General features: G+C 37.4%; 1 protein-coding gene across 1 annotated transcript; it reads right to left on the minus strand.

Annotated features, from left to right (window-relative positions):
* Window positions 1–1242: 1242 nt before the first annotated feature.
* Window positions 1243–12466, minus strand: LOC115433565 (diamine acetyltransferase 2-like). Its single transcript, XM_030155042.1, has 6 exons — window positions 12329–12466; window positions 12148–12199; window positions 3226–3309; window positions 2848–2949; window positions 2584–2624; window positions 1243–1547 (listed from the first exon to the last, which is right to left on the minus strand). The coding sequence occupies exons 1-6, from the start codon at window positions 12389–12391 to the stop codon at window positions 1356–1358; spliced, it is 534 nt and encodes a 177-aa protein (XP_030010902.1). The 5' UTR covers window positions 12392–12466; the 3' UTR covers window positions 1243–1355.
* Between the last annotated feature and the right edge of the window lie 4030 nt (window positions 12467–16496).

Below are 16496 nucleotides of genomic sequence, written 5' to 3' on the forward strand. Positions count from 1 at the left end.
CAATCATGAAACCTTTAAAAATCAATGATATGATAAAATCTATAAAAATTCTATTTTTAGACATGCCATGTGGTATCTCATTTTCATCTAGCACATGGAGTCAAGGTCAAAAATGGAAGAAAAGGCTAAGTCCTAACTTAAACTAAAGAAGAGTGAATGCGTCATATGATGTCACAAATTGTGTCAGGAAAGATATTAAAAATCGTTTCTACATTTTTAAAGGTTTTTAAAGGTTTCAGAGTCTGGCAGAAATGTTATTGTTGTTGTTTTTAACTATGGGTGGTCAACTCTGTTATTCATGTCAACTCTGTTAACATCAATGTCAACTCTGTTTGTTTAAGGTTTTGTGTGCTCATTCCAGGAGATTCGGACGAGTCTGCATGTTACTTTATTCCTCATTTTAGCTTACTGGCCGACAGGCCGTGAGCTATTGTCATCATGCGGTGTCCGTCGTCGTCGTCTGTCGTCTGTTACAAAAATTTCAGTCGTCTTCTTCTCCAAAACTACAATTCCGATTGACCTCAAACTTGGTATACAGCTTCTTTATGATGATGTCAACAAAAGTTAGTGAAATTATTTGGATCAGGATCTGATTCTGGATTTGGTGCCACTTCGAAAAATTTCCGCATTATAAGAGATAGGAAGTGGATGGATGCAATAACTCAGTAAATATAAATGATATCAAGTTGACATTTCTACGGTACACCCCTGATGGGGAGATGACCAAAACATAATGGCCACATGCTGATCAGGATCTTCTTCTGGATCCAGGAACTTACAGAAAATTTAACATGGGCTCTTATGGGGAAACAATTTCAATCATCTTTTTCTCCGAAACTACAGTTCTGATTGACTTCAAACTTGGTATACAGCTTCTGTATGATGACGTCAACACAAGGTATTGAAATTATTTCGATCCGGATCTGATTCTGGATTTAGTGCAACTTTGAAAAATTTTCCCATTATAAAAGATAGGAAGTGGATTGATCCAATAAATCACTAAGTATCAATGATATCAAGTTGGAATTTGAATTTTTTACAGATCTGATTGGAATATGACCAAAACATGGGCTATTTCTGTAATATAATAAATACACAGAACTGGGTGATAATAAATGGCATCTGGATACATTTCCCAAAGCTTTTAATTTGGCCAGTAAGCTACAGGGCCATTGGTCCTATTTTTTTGTTGTTGTTGTTGTTGTTGTTGTTCAGTACTATAGAGTTCTATATTCCTTGCAACACAAAGTGGAACAAAGTACAGTGTCTTATCTTGGCATCATCCTACAAAGTGTTTTTTGCTGAAACATTTTTGTATACCGACACATTTTTACAGCAGTATAAAGTATATTTAACTAGTCAAATGACCTTTCTTTTGAAGCTCCCTTTGCTAACTTGTCCATGTTTAGTTGCTCAAAACGTAGTAAGTGCCGGCCTTCAGTCTCAGTGAGGTCCAGAGCCCCTCTAGTTGCATAAAACTCTCGAGCTACAGTATTCCAGTCCAACACAGACAGCTGCAGCCGCACACACTGCTTCTCTTTCCCAATCTGAGAAAAAAAAAAAACAACAACAAAAAAACTAAACATGTCCTTATTTAAATCCCTGATCATTTTTACTTAGAGCAGAGAATTACACACAGGGACATTTCTGTATAGGGCTATTCAAATCAGTTCACAAGAGGTCCAATAAGTCCTCTCCAGGTCCGAACAATTGCATACACATGTGGGTTTATACAAATGTGAGTTTATACTTTTTGCCAGGGCTGACATAACTAAACCTTTTAAAAAGATATCTGAAAAGTCCTCCAGGTTGGCAATAATACATTCATAAACTCTACAGATATGAAAAAGAGTAATACAATCAAAAGAAAAAATATTATGAGTTTATGCATCATGAATGATTGTGTCCTTTAGAAAAAGAAACCTTAGGTACATATAATCTAAGTCAGAGGCAATGTAAGAATTTAAAGAAAATACATGTAAATAAACACATGAATGCCATTTGTGATGATTTATTTTTCAAGCTGAGGAGTTTATGTTTATATGTTAGTGACTGCGAGTTCCCCCTAAAGACATTTTTGTTTTCTGTTGAGGGTGGAAGATTTTTTTTTTTTTGAATGAGAGGAATGTATATATAATGCATAATTAGAAATATGACCCCCCTCAGTCATTTTTTTTTTTTTTTACCATTTCAGTCAGTGTGCATTGCATTAACTGGGTAAAACAAAAATATTAAAAGTAACACAAGCATAAATAACACAGAGGCTTTGGGATTGCTCTGTCCTCATATGTATGTGTAGCAAATACAGGTTAATGAGTGTGCATCAATCAGCTTAGTTTAAGACCCAAATAGTTTTACTGGGTTGCCCTTGATGCACCAGTTATTCTTTAATGACAATAAAAGGAGTAACCAAATGTGTTTTGTTTTTTTAACAGAAAGCTTCACTGTCTTGATGAAAGCCATTTACAGTTCTAGATTTGGACCAGATCCCCCCAGTTGGGGATCCATACTGTAGAAAGACCCAAGGCTGCAATAAATAATTTAGTTTTCAAAGAAAAGGCTTCAATGAAAAACAATTCTTACCTCTGCAACTTTACTTAGTAAACCTTTTCCAATACCATTTCCTATGAAAGAGAAAACATGGAGAAAAAACATGAGATACAAATATATCTTAATCCTTTTTTTCCCCTTTACTGTCTTGTGCACAAAATATACGATCTCATGGGTTTACAAGACATCAAAATATTCATTGTGCAGATAACAAAATGATTCATAAAGATGAAATCATGTAGGTTGTCAGCGCAGATTTAGTGTTGAACTTTCAGTACAGTGTACCACATATTTCACCTCTGAACTCTGGCATCACATACAGGTCCTCCAGATACACTGATCGTCCCTTCCATGTACTATAAGTGTAAAAGTAAAGGGCGTACCCAACAACCGTGAAGCCTACATAGACAAAAGGACAAAAAACATAAACATAAGAACTATTGTGTATCTACATCATTGTAATAAAATTTAGTTCTGCGATAGTGACAATCATTGCTAAAGTGATCACAAATTTTTTTAAAAATGATGTGAATTGGCTCACACTCTCCTTCCAAAACCAACTGCGATTTAGAAGCATCACTTAAACAATTATCATGATTGGTTCGATACTGGTATGACAAGAAGAGCACAGACCAACCTGAATTGCAGTTACAAATGTTCTGAGTAACACCTTACCATCTTTAGATTTATGCTCCTCTGGTACTTCTGCAATGAGACATTCGAAGAGGGGATTCTGGCAGAACCCATCACGTTCCAGTTCTGAGAATAAAACATTTGAAGCGACCTACATTTTAAAAATATAATAATATTAATAAAAATAATAATAATAATAATAATAGTCTTGGTCACTTTGAATAACGAGTAAAACATGAGAAACAAATGATTATTCAAATAAAAGTAGTATTTAAATCAAAACACTGTGAACAGCACCAAGTGGTCAAAAACAGTATATTGTACAAGCCCACATGTACAATATACAGTGGTGGAAAACCATTTCTGGACACCCCATGCATTTGTGGTATACTGCATTAATAACATGCTTTTTATGTGTTTAAAACACATTTATAACACGTTTATTACATTTTTATTATATATTACTCATTATTACAAGGGTTAGGGTTATTAACATATTAAGTGTTAACGACATGTTTATTATTGTTTCTTATGTGTTTTTACAATTTCAGTATGTGTCAGGGTTAGGGGCTTAGAGGTTAGGGTTAAGGCGAGGGTTAGGGTTAAGGCTAGGGTTAGGGCTAGGGTTAGGGTTAAGGCTAGGGTTAGGGTTAGTGTTAGGGTTAAGGCTAGGGTTAGGGCTAGGGTTAGGGTTAAGGCTAGGGTAAGGTTTGGGTTAGGGCTAGGGTTAGGGTTAGGGTTAAGGCTAGGGTTAGGGTTAAGGCTGGGGTTAGGGTTAAAGCTAGGGTTAGGGTTAGGGTTAAGGCTAGGGTTAGGGTTAAGGCTGGGGTTAGGGTTAAAGCTAGGGTTAGGGTTAAGGCTAGGGTTAGGGTTAAGGCCAGGGTTAGTGTAAGGGTTAGGGCTAGGGTTAGGGGTAGAGTTAGAGGTAGAGTTAGGGTTCGGATTAGGGCTAGGGTTAGGGCTAGGGTTAGGGTTTGGTTTTGGGTTATTTACAGGGTAAATGTTAATTACATGTTTGTTACACGTTAATTATGTTTAGTGTTTTATTTCAAGGTATTTAAGGGTTAATAACATGTTTATTACATTTTAATTATATGTTATACACTATTACAACTACTACTGCTTTTTACGTGTTTATACATTATTACAAGAGTTAGGGTCATCGACATGTTAAATTTTATAACATGATTATTACATGTTTATAATATGTTAATAACATGCTTTTTACGTGTTTATAACACATTTATAACACGTTTATTACATTTTTATTATTTATTACTCATTATTACAAGGGTTAGGGTTATTAACATATTAAGTGTTAATGACATGTTTATTACATGTTTATTATTATGTTTCTTATGTGTTTTTACGATTTAAGTATGTGTCAGGGTTAGGGGCTTAGAGATTAGGGTTAAGGGTAGGGTTAGGAGCAGGGGCAGGGTTAGGGCTGGGGTTAGGGGTAGGGGTAGGATTAGGGTTAGGGCTAGGGTAAGGTTTAGGGCTAGGGTTAGGGTTAGGGCTAGGGTTAAGGCTAGGGTTAGGGCTAGGGTTAGGGCTAGGGTTAGGGTTAAGGCTAGGGTTAGGGCCAGGGTTAGGGTTAAGGCTAGGGTTAGGGTTAAGGCTAGGGTTAGGGTTAGGATTAAGGCTAGGGTTAGGACTAGAGTTTTGGTCAGGGTTAAGGCTAGGGTAAGGTTTGGGTTAGGGCTAGGGTTAAGGCTAGGGTTAGGTTTAAGGCTAGGGCAAGGGTTAGGGTTAGTGTTAGGGTTAAGGCTAGGGTTAGGGTTAGGGTAAAGGCTAGGGTTAGTGTTAGGGTTAAGGCTAGGGTTAGGGCTAGGGTTAGGGTTAGGGTTAAGGCCAGGGTTAGGGTTTGGGTTAGGGGTAGAGTTAGAGGTAGAGTTAGGGTTCGGACAAGGGTTAGGGTTAGGGCTAGGGTTAGGGCTAGGGTTAGGGTTTGGTTTCAGTTTATTTACAGGGTAAGTGTTAATTACATGTTTTGTGTTTTATTTCATGGTATTTAAGGGTTAATAACATGTTTATTACATTTTAATTATATCTTATACACTACTACAAGGGTTAGGGTTATTAATATGTTACAGGGTTATTACATGTTTAAAATACATTAATAACATGTTTATTACATGTTTATTACATGTTAATAGCATGTTTATTACATTTTTATTATATGATATACAATATTACAAGAGTTAGGGTCATTGACATGTTAAATTTAAATTAACATGTTAAATTAACATGTTAAATTTTATAACATGATTATTACATGTTTATAATGTTCATAACATGCTTTTTACGTATTTATAACACATTTATAACACGTTTATTACATTTTTATTATATATTACTCATTATTACAAGGGTTAGGGTTATTAACATATTAAGTGTTAATGACATGTTTATTACATGTTTATTATTTGTTATGTGTTTTTACAATTTAAGTATGTGTCAGGGTTAGGGGCTTAGAGGTTAGGGTTAAGGCTAGGGTTAGGGCTAGGGTTAGGGTTAGGGTTAAGGCTAGGGTTAGGGTTAGGGCTAGGGTTAGGGTTAGGGTTAAGGCTAGGGTTAGGGTTAGGGTTAAGGCTAGGGTTAGGGTTAAGGCTGGGGTTAGGGTTAAGGCTAGGGTTAGGGTTAAAGCTAGGGTCAGGGCTAGGGTTAAGGCTAGGGTTAGGGCTAGGGTTAGGGTTAGGGTTAAGGCTAGGGTTAGGGTTAAGGCTGGGGTTAGGGTTAAAGCTAGGGTTAGGGTTAGGGCTAGGGTTAGGGTTAAGGCTAGGGTTAGGGTTAAGGCAAGGGTTAGGGTTAGGGTTAGGGTTAGGGGTAGAGTTAGAGGTAGAGTTAGGGTTCGGATTAGGGCTAGGGTTAGGGCTAGGGTTAGGGGTAGAGTTAGAGGTAGAGTTAGGGTTCAGATTAGGGCTAGGGTTAGGGTTAAGGCTAGGGTTAGGGCTAGGGTTAGGGTTAAGGCTAGGGTAAGGTTTGGGTTAGGGTTAAGGCTAGGGTTAGGGCTAGGGTTAGGGTTAAGGCTAGGGTTAGGGTTAAGGCTGGGGTTAGGGTTAAAGCTAGGGTTAGGGCTAGGGTTAGGGTTAAGGCTAGGGTTTGGGTTAAGGCTAGGGCTAGGATTAGGGTTTGGGTTAGGGCTAGGGTTAGGGTTAAGGTTAGGGCTAGGGTTAGGGTTAGGGTTAGGGTTAGGGTGAGGGCTAAGGCTAGGGTTAGGGTTAAGGCTAGGGTTAGGGTTTGGGCTAGGGGTGGAGTTAGAGGTAGAGTTAGGGTTCGGATTAGGGGTAGGGTTTGGTTTCGGGTTATTTACAGGGTAAGTGTTAATTACATGTTTGTTACATGTTAATTATTTTTTGTGTTTTATTTCAAGGTATTTAAGGGTTAATAACATGTTTATTACATTTTAATTATATGTTATACACTACTACAAGGGTTAGGGTTATTAATATGTTACAGGGTTATTACATGTTTAAAATACATTAATAACATGTTTATTACATGTTTATTACACGTTAATAGCACGTTTATTACATTTTTATTATATGATATACATTATTACAAGAATTAGGGTCATCGACATGTTAAATTTTATAACATGATTATTACATGTTTATAATATGTTAATAACATGCTTTTTACGTGTTTATAACACATTTATAACACGTTTATTACATTTTTATTATATATTACTCATTATTACAAGGGTTAGGGTTATTAACATATTAAGTGTTAATGACATGTTTATTATTATGTTTCTTATGTGTTCTTACAATTTAAGTATGTGTCAGGGTTAGGGTCTTAGAGGTTAGGGTTATGGGTAGGGTTAGGAGCAGGGGCAGGGTTAGGGCTGGGGTTAGGGGTAGGGGTAGGATTAGGGCTGGGGTTAGGGTTAGGTTTAGGGCTAGGGTTAAGGTTAGGGCTTGGGTTAAGGCTAGGGTTAGGGTTAAGGCTAGGGTTCGGGTTCCGGTTAGGGCTAGGGTTAGTGTTAAGGCTAGGGTTAGGGCCAGGGTTAGGGTTAAGGTTAGGGTTAAGGCTAGGGTTAGGGTTAGGGTTAGGGTTTGGGTTAGGGCTAGGGTTTGGGTTAAGGCTAGGGTTAGGGTTAAGGCTATGGTTAGGGTTAGTGCTAGGGTTAGGGTTAAGGCTAGGGTTAGGGTTAAGGCTAGGGTTAGGACTAGAGTTTTGGTCAGGGTTAAGGCTAGGGTAAGGTTTGGGTTAGGGCTAGGGTTAAGGCTAGGGTTAGGGTTAAGGCTAGGGCTAGGGTTAGTGTTAGGGTTAAGGCTAGGGTTAGGGTTAGGGCTAGGGCTAGGGTTAGGGTAAAGGCTAGGGTTAGGGTTAGTGTTAGGGTTAAGGCTAGGGTTAGGGCTAGGGTTAGGGTTAAGGCTAGGGTTAGGGTTTGGGATAGAGTTAAAGGTAGAGTTAGGGTTCGGATAAGGGATAGGGTTAGGGCTAGGGTTAGGGTTTGGTTTCACTTTATTTACAGGGTAAGTGTTAATTACATGTTTTGTGTTTTATTTCAAGGTATTTAAGGGTTAATAACATGTTTATTACATTTTAATTATATGTTATACACTACTACAAGGGTTAGGGTTATTAATATGTTACAGGATTATTACATGTTTAAAATAATTAATAACATGTTTATTACATGTTTATTACACGTTAATAGCATGTTTATTACATTTTTATTATATGATACAATATTACAAGAGTTAGGGTCATTGACATGTTAAATTTAAATTAACATGTTAAATTGACATGTTAAATTTTATAACATGATTATTACATGTTTATAATGTTAATAACATGCTTTTTATGTGTTTATAACACATTTATAACACGTTTATTACATTTTTATTATATATTACTCATTATTACAAGGGTTAGGGTTATTAACATATTAAGAGTTAATGACATGTTTATTACATGTTTATTATTATGTTATGTGTTTTTACAATTTAAGTATGTGTCAGGGTTAGGGGCTTAGAGGTTAGGGTTAAGGCTAGGGTTAGGGTTAGGGTTAAGGCTAGGGTTAGGGCTAGGGTTAGGGTTAAGGCTAGGGTTAGGGTTAAGGCTGGGGTTAGGGTTAAAGCTAGGGTTAGGGTTAAGGCTAGGGTTAAGGCTAGGGTTAGGGTTAAAGCTAGGGTTAGGGCTAGGGTTAAGGCTAGGGTTCGGGCTAGGGTTAGGGTTAAGGCAAGGGTTAGGGTTAGGGTTACGGTTAGGGCTAGGGTTAGGGGTAGAGTTAGAGGTAAAGTTAGGGTTCGGATTAGGGCTAGGGTTAGGGTTAGGGGTAGAGTTAGAGGTAGAGTTAGGGTTCGGTTTAGGGCTAGGGTTAGGGTTAAGGCTAGGGTTAGGGCTAGGATTAGGGTTAAGGCTAGGGTAAGGTTTGGGTTAGGGTTAAGGCTAGGGTTAGGGTTAGGGCTAGGGTTAGGGTTAAGGCTAGGGTTAGGGTTAAGGCTGGGGTTAGGGTTAAGGCTAGGGTTAGGGTTAAGGCTAGGGTTAGGGTTAAAGCTAGGGTTAGGGCTAGGGTTAAGGCTAGGGTTAGGGTTAAGGCAAGGGTTAGGGTTAGGGCTTGGGTTAGGGGTAGAGTTAGAGGTAGAGTTAGGGTTAGGGTTCGGATTAGGGCTAGGGTTAGGGCTAGGGTTAGGGTTTGGTTTTGGGTTATTTACGGGGTAAATGTTAATTACATGTTTGTTACACGTTAATTATGTTTAGTGTTTTATTTCAAGGTATTTAAGGGTTAATAACATGTTTATTACATTTTAATTATATGTTATACACTACTACAACTACTACTGCTTTTTACGTGTTTATAACACATTTATAACACGTTTATTACATTTTTATTATTTATTACTCATTATTACAAGGGTTAGGGTTATTAACATATAAAGTGTTAATGACATGTTTATTACATGTTTATTATTATGTTATGTGTTTTTACGATTTAAGTATGTGTCAGGGTTAGGGGCTTAGAGGTTAGGGTTAAGGGTAGGGGTAGGAGCAGGGGCAGGGTTAGGGCTGGGGTTAGGGGTAGGGGTAGGATTAGGGTTAGGGCTAGGGTAAGGTTTAGGGCTAGGGTTAGGGTTAGAATTAAGGCTAGGGTTAGGGCTAGGGTTAGGGTTAAGGCTAGGGTTAGGATTAGGGTTAAGGCTAGGGTTAGGGCTAGGGTTAAGGCTAGGGTTAGGGCTAGGGTTAGGGTTAAAGCTCGGGTTAGGGCTAGGGTTAAGGCTAGGGTTAGGGCTAGGGTTTGGGTTAGGGTTAAGGCTAGGGTTTGGGTTAAGGCTAGGGATAGGATTAGGGTTAGGGTTAAGGCTAGGGTTAGGGTTAGGGTTAAGGTTAAGGCTAGGGCTAGGGTTAGGGTTAGGGCTAGGGCTAGGGCTAGGGCTAATGTTAGGGTTAGGGTTAAGGCTAGGGTTAGGGTTTGGGTTAGGGGTAGAGTTAGAGGTAGAGTTAGGGTTCGGATTAGGGCTAGGGTTAGGGTTAGGGTTTGGTTTCGGGTTATTTACAGGGTAAGTGTTAATTACATGTTTGTTACATGTTAATTATTTTTTGTGTTTTATTTCAAGGTATTTAAGGGTTAATAACATGTTTATTACATTTTAATTATATGTTATACACTACTACAAGAGTTAGGGTTATTAATATGTTACAGGGTTATTACATGTTTAAAATACATTAATAACATGTTTATTACATGTTAATAGCACGTTTATTACATTTTTATTATATGATATACATTATTACAAGAGTTAGGGTCATTGACATGTTAAATTTTATGACATGATTATTACATGTTTATGTTTATGTTTACGCATTTGGCAGACGCTTTTTTCCAAAGCGACTTACAGGGGAAAACCAATTAAATCACTCAATCAATCAAATTTTATTTATATAGCGCCAGATCACAAGAAAGTTATCTCTTGACATTTTATATATAGAGTTGGTCAAAACCAGACTCTAAGTCAATTTACAGAAACCCAACAGAATCCTTGTTTCTTGTTCCTACATGTTTATAATATGTTAATAACATGCTTTTTATGTGTTTATAACACATTTATAACACGTTTATTACATTTTTATTATATATTACTCATTAATACAAGGGTTAGGGTTATTAACATATTAAGTGTTAATGACATGTTTATTACATGTTTATTATTATGTTTCGTATGTGTTTTTACAATTTACGTATGTGTCAGGGTTAGGGGCTTAGAGGTTAGGGTAAAGGGTAGGAGTAGGGTTAGGGTTAGGAGCAGGGGTAGGATTAGGGCTAGGGTTAGGGCTAGGGTTAGGTTTAGGGTTAGGGCTAGGGTTAGGGCTATAGGATTAGGGTTAGGGCTAGGGTTAAGGCTAGGGTTAGGGCTAGGGTTAAGGCTAGGGTTCGGGCTAGGGTTAGGGTTAGGGTTAAGTGTAGGTCTGGGCTATAGGGTTAGGGCTTGGGTTAAGGCTAGGGTTAGGGCTAGGGTTAGGGTTAGGGTTAGGGTTAGGGCTAGGGCTAGGGTTAAGGTAAGGGTTAAGGCTAGGGTTAGGGTTAGGGTTAAGGCTAGGGTTAGGGCTAGGGCCAGGTTTAAGGTTAGGGTTAGGGCTATGGTTAAGGCTAGGGTGAGGGTTAGGGTTAAGGCTAGGGTTAGGGTTAAGGCCAGGGTTAAGGTTAAGGCTAGGGTTAGGGCTAGGGTTAGGGTTAAGGCTAGGGTTAGGGTTAGGATTAACGTTAGGGCTAGGGTTAAGGCTAGGGTTAGGGTTAAGGCTAGGGTTAAGGCTAGGGTAAGGTTTGGGTTAGGGTTAGGGTTAAGGCTAGGGTTCAGGTTAAAACCAGGGTTAAGGCTAGGGTTAAGGCTAGGGTTAAGGCTAGGGTTAGGGTTAAGGCTAGGGTTAGGGTTACGTTTACGGTAAGGGCTAGGGTTAGGGGTGGAGTTACAGGTAGAGTTAGGGTTCGGATTAGGGATAGGGTTGGGGCTAGGGTTAGGGGTAGGGTTAGGGTTTGGTTTGGGGTTATTTACAGGGTAAATGTTAACTACATGTTTGTTACACGTTAATTATGTTTAGTGTTTTATTTCAAGGTGTTTAAGGGTTCATAACATGTTTTTTACATTTTAATTATATGTTATACACTACTATAAGGGTTAGGGTCATTAATATGTTACAGGGTTATTACATGTTTAAAATACATTAATAATATGTTTATTACATGTTTATTACACGTTAATAGCACATTTATTACATTTTTATTAAATGATATACATTATTACAAGGGTTAGGGTCATTGACATGTTAAATTTTATAACATGATTATTACATGTTTACAATATGTTAAGAACCACTTTATAAGACTTTAAGTTTAAGAATTTCTTTGTCCTTATTAACAATATACAATTAAAAAAAAAAAATCATTTGTATTTGTTTGTATCTGTCTGATGCAGCCACATCTTTTGAAACACATAAAAGATTTTTCAGCAAATAATAATAATAATAATAATAATAATAATAATAATTGTGATTGTGCAGAATTTTAAGGGTGTCCAAAAACTAAAACTGTACCATGAAGATTTCCCTGTGATCTTACCAAACAGATGGAGCCTCACAGTGTGTGGTTACAGATTATTCTACTCCAGTCATTATAACCCATAGAGTTTGTCCTGTTTACTGAGAAATATTTCACAAAAATATAGATAAGAACCACTATATCTGCAGACCTAAGGACCTCTTATTCACTTTTATTCCCTTTATTTACACATTTCTGAGGATTACAATTCACCGTACGATTTCTATAGACAACCTTAGTGCTAGTTAGTTTTGGTACTTTTAAAAATATATAAATATTATTAATGATTGCTGTAAGAAGTCCTAGTGATGTGTAATACTTAAATGTAGCAAATTGCTAATTTAATTCAACAATGCAAAAAAAAAAAAAACAACTGTCTGTCACCTAGAGTTTTCTCCATCAAACTCCATCTTTACCTTCATGTGATATTTTAACCTGGTCCGCCACGTTTTCAAAAACAGCCAGATCCTGAAAAAAGTGATTTTACAACATTACATAAATATATTACAAAGTAATGAGAAGGAGCTGCATGTTTGTGGATAACAGTGTCAAAGTGAAAGGACAGTGTTAGCTTTAGCCGGCAGCGGAAACACTCACCATTATCATTCGTGATACATCCTTACAATCTTCTTTTCTTGCAGGGCGTATTTTAAAATCCATATCTGCAGTAAAAACACACTTTTAAGTCCACAGTAAACTTCAGAGTTCACCTGCAGGCTGCTGCGTGTGCAGCTCTGAGACCCGGCAGTTTTTATATTAATTTGCAATGATCTCTGGGAGTTGTAGTCATCATTTGTAGTTCGTAACATATGGACAGACACCTGAACTATTTTACCAGTTGCTTGAGTTTGCCCATTGCCTTGATTATTTTGTTCGTTTTCATTAATTTTATTCATTATTTTGCTAATTTATAATTACTTCATTCATTTTTTTTGTTAAGTTTACTGATTATTTTGTTAATTATTGTTCATTTTATTGATTATTCACTTTATTTAAAATTTTGAACGTTTTATTATTTTGTCCATTTTTTGTGCTTTTTCACTTAATTCTTTTTCATTTTAGTTGAATCTTATACCTTAATCTTATAATCTTAATCTTATCTCTTTGTACATCTTATCTTTTACATTTAAAGTGACATAAAATAAAATGCCATGATACTTTAATTCACTCATATTTCACTCTTCAAACAAACATCATCAACCAGGAGTTCAGATATTCCCTTGCATACCACTCCAAAGTTTTAACCTATATGTTTAGCCCAAACAGTTCTGTGTGTTTTCACCTGCACCAACATGATAAAAATGTTCAGCTTTGAAAGTGTCAGTGTGGTGACTGTGCTCATTCCAGGAGACTTGGACTGGTCTAGCTACAGTATATCTCTACTTCTACTGGGATTGAGGAAATTGTATAGAGCTAGTGACTGGTGAGGGGATCTAGGAAGACCTGAGGGTGATCACCTAAAGCAGGGGTGCCCAACCCTGGTCCTCGAGGGCTACTATCCTGCATGTTTTAGATGTATCCCTCTCCCAGCACACCTGACGGTCATTATCAGGCTTCTGCAGATCCTGATGATAGGCCTATCATTTGAATCAGGTGGGTTGGAAGAGGGATACATCTAAAACATGCAGGATAGTAGCCCTCGAGGACCAGGGTTGGGCACCCCTGACCTAAAGGGAGGATGAGAAAACGCTGAGAGTACAGGGACCAGTCAACACCCTTGCACTTTGTGAGACTGCAGGGTAGACCGAGGGTCAAATCATTTTAGTCAACACTTACTGTATGGGGCAGTTCACGTACATCTCATTCTACGTTACTTTATTTCCCTACTTTTAGCTTTTTTTTTTTTTTATTATTATTATTATTATTATTACATACATTCCTTTGTACAGAAAATAAAACAAAGTACAGTGAGGCTTATGTTGGCATCATCACTCAAGTCTTTATTGTTGACAAATTACTTTTTTTTTTTTTTTTTTTTTTTTTACAGCAGTACAAATGTAACTAGTCAAATTACTATTCTTTAGGAGCTTCGTTTGCTAACTTCTCCATGTCTCCATGTCCAAAACATAGTGAGTGCATGCCATCTCTCTCAGTCTCTCAGTGAGGTTCAGAGCTCCTCTGGCTGCATAAAATTCATTAGCGAGAGAGTTCCATTTCTACACAGACAGCTGCAACAGCACACACTTCTTCTCTTTCCCCATCTAAGGGAAAAAAATACTCTTATGTAAATTCACAATGGTGAGCCACAGTCCTGTCCCTTCCATTGTGCCCCACATGATCTTACTTTGAAAAAAAATTATATTGGAGGCAAAGGAAAGAGAGAAGTCAGTTTCGATACAGTTCAAATAATTCCATCACTTACACATAAGATGTTTGTCAATTTCAAAGAGGATGATACAAGTAAAAAAAAGGTTTTGTTGTAAAACTATGAGTTCTGTGGTGTGAAAATTTTTAAATATAAAGACAATGCATCAGAAAGATAAGGAGGTGATGTCATCAATACTGTCACTCTCCATGATGTGTCCAGATCCACAAAAGTTGTCTTTGCACCTTCAACATGTCCGGACTTTTATTTTCACCTCTTAATACTTAATAGTACTGTTTCAAAGTTTGAGGTGAAATGTATCAAGGCAGTGGTCATTTTAGTGGTGACATGTATCATATGTAACAGAGGTGCAGTCCATTTAGCTGTTTGACACAAAATTAGATGTTTCTTTACTTTGAGGGACTTTCTTAGCTCATAAAATTGTCTCTTAAACTAACAAACATATATATCAGGGTAGAGACTGCGATCTGGTAGGATCGGCGATTCTACCAGTTGAGACTCCGATCATAGTCTCTACCAGTAGAAACTCCGATCAGAGTCTCTACTGGTAGAAACTCCGATCCTGCCAGTAGAAACTCCGATCGGGTTAGGGTTAGGGTTAGGGTCAGAGACTCTGATCGGAGTTTCTACTGGTAGAGACTACGATCAGAGTCTCTACTGGTAGAATCGCCGATCCTACCAGATCGCAGTCTCTACCCTGACATATATACACTTCATTCAACTGTGAAGAGAAGACTTCCAGTTGCAGGTTTGATGGGTCGAGTTGCAGCAAGAAAGCCACTGCTGAGACTTCAGAATAAGAAAAAGAGGCTTGGCTGGGCCATGAAACACCGCCAGTGGACTACTGAAGACTGGAAGAAGGTGTTATGGACTGATCACACCTGCAACTGGAAGTCTTCTCTTCACAGCTGAAACTCAGACTTGCTTACTACGACCACTACTGAGCTGTGCTTGAAGCTGTTGTCCTGTGAGTCTCCTCTCACCCCAGCTGTTGACTCTCAGAAACTTGTCTTCTGATTCTGTTGTGTCTTTGGGTCTGCCAGACCTCTTCCTGTCAGCATTTCCCCCAGTTTCTGAGTGTCTTTTGATGGTGAAGGAAACTGAACTTACTGACACCTTGACTTTCTTGGCAATTTCTCTGTAGGACAGACCTACATTTGTAAGTGTTATGATGGTCTGTCTCTCTTCTATCGTTCATTGCCTTTTCCTCTTTTCCATTTTTATGGTAACACACTACTTTCTGCAGTACAATACTGTTCAAATAAGTGTGTTCCAACACTACTTTTATGCAGACAGAGGGGGTTGGAAGTAATTCAGAAATGTTGGGACACAGGAACTGGTAGCACCAACTTTCGAGGCTTGATCAGCCTCCATTGCTGCAGAACTGCTTTAGGTTGTTAACCCATTTCTTATTCACCTTTTTGTATAATTCTGAAACATTCATGATTTTTCAGTTTTGTTTAACCTTACCCTTTTTTTTTTTTTTTTTTACCTCTGGCAGTTCACCACTTACCTTTGTACCATTTCAAGCTGTTCATTGGACTTGAACTGCTTGAATTTCAATACAAAACTGGAAAAATTGGGGTGTTCGAAAACTTTTGACTGGTAGTGTGTGTGTGTGTGTGTGTGTGTGTGTGTATATATATATATATATATATATATATATATATATATATATATATATATATATATATACTTTATTTAACCACGTTAAAAAAAAAAAAAAACTCATTGAGATTACAAATCTCTTTTCCAAGAATGACCTGGCCAACAAAAGCACAAAAGCAGCATAACACATAATTTCTGACAACACTAGACATAATCAACACAGAATACAAAAAAATTGCAATCGATAGTTGCAAAACAATTATTTGTGCAAGTTTAAAAACAGTTGCATTGACCAAGCTCATTAATTTCACGCTCCTGCAAAATAGCTTTAAATTAATGTAAAGTTATAAGTTCAAACAGATTTAAGTTGTTTTTGCCAGACGTTCCATGCAGAGGGGGCAGCATGTTGAAATGCAGTCTTACCCAACTCTGTTCCATCAGTATGTATATCTACAAATGCAGAGCGTACTGTTGTTGGTTTTTCTGCATATAAATACTGAGGTAAGTTTGGAGGAGCCCGAGAATACAAATTTCTAAATGAAAACACTGGTCTATAGTTGTTGTTGTTTTTTTTCTTTTAAGAAATGATCTGCCTCAGTGATAAAATGTGATAAATCTTATATACTTTAATAACAAAAGTCATAAGTACTGTTTAGCTGATATTTTCAATAAAGTGTTATTACATGTGTATTGATTTTATATACATTTATACAATAGATTTATACATCTTTTACTAGAAAGAACCTGAAAAGTGAATGTACTGTAATGTGCAGACACTGCTTTGAAGAAATCTGGAAGCTCTGATACAAACAGTCCTGCATAGTAATATTG

The sequence above is a fragment of the Sphaeramia orbicularis genome, chromosome 14, assembly GCF_902148855.1.
Source record: "Sphaeramia orbicularis chromosome 14, fSphaOr1.1, whole genome shotgun sequence".
NCBI lineage: Eukaryota > Metazoa > Chordata > Actinopteri > Kurtiformes > Apogonidae > Sphaeramia > Sphaeramia orbicularis.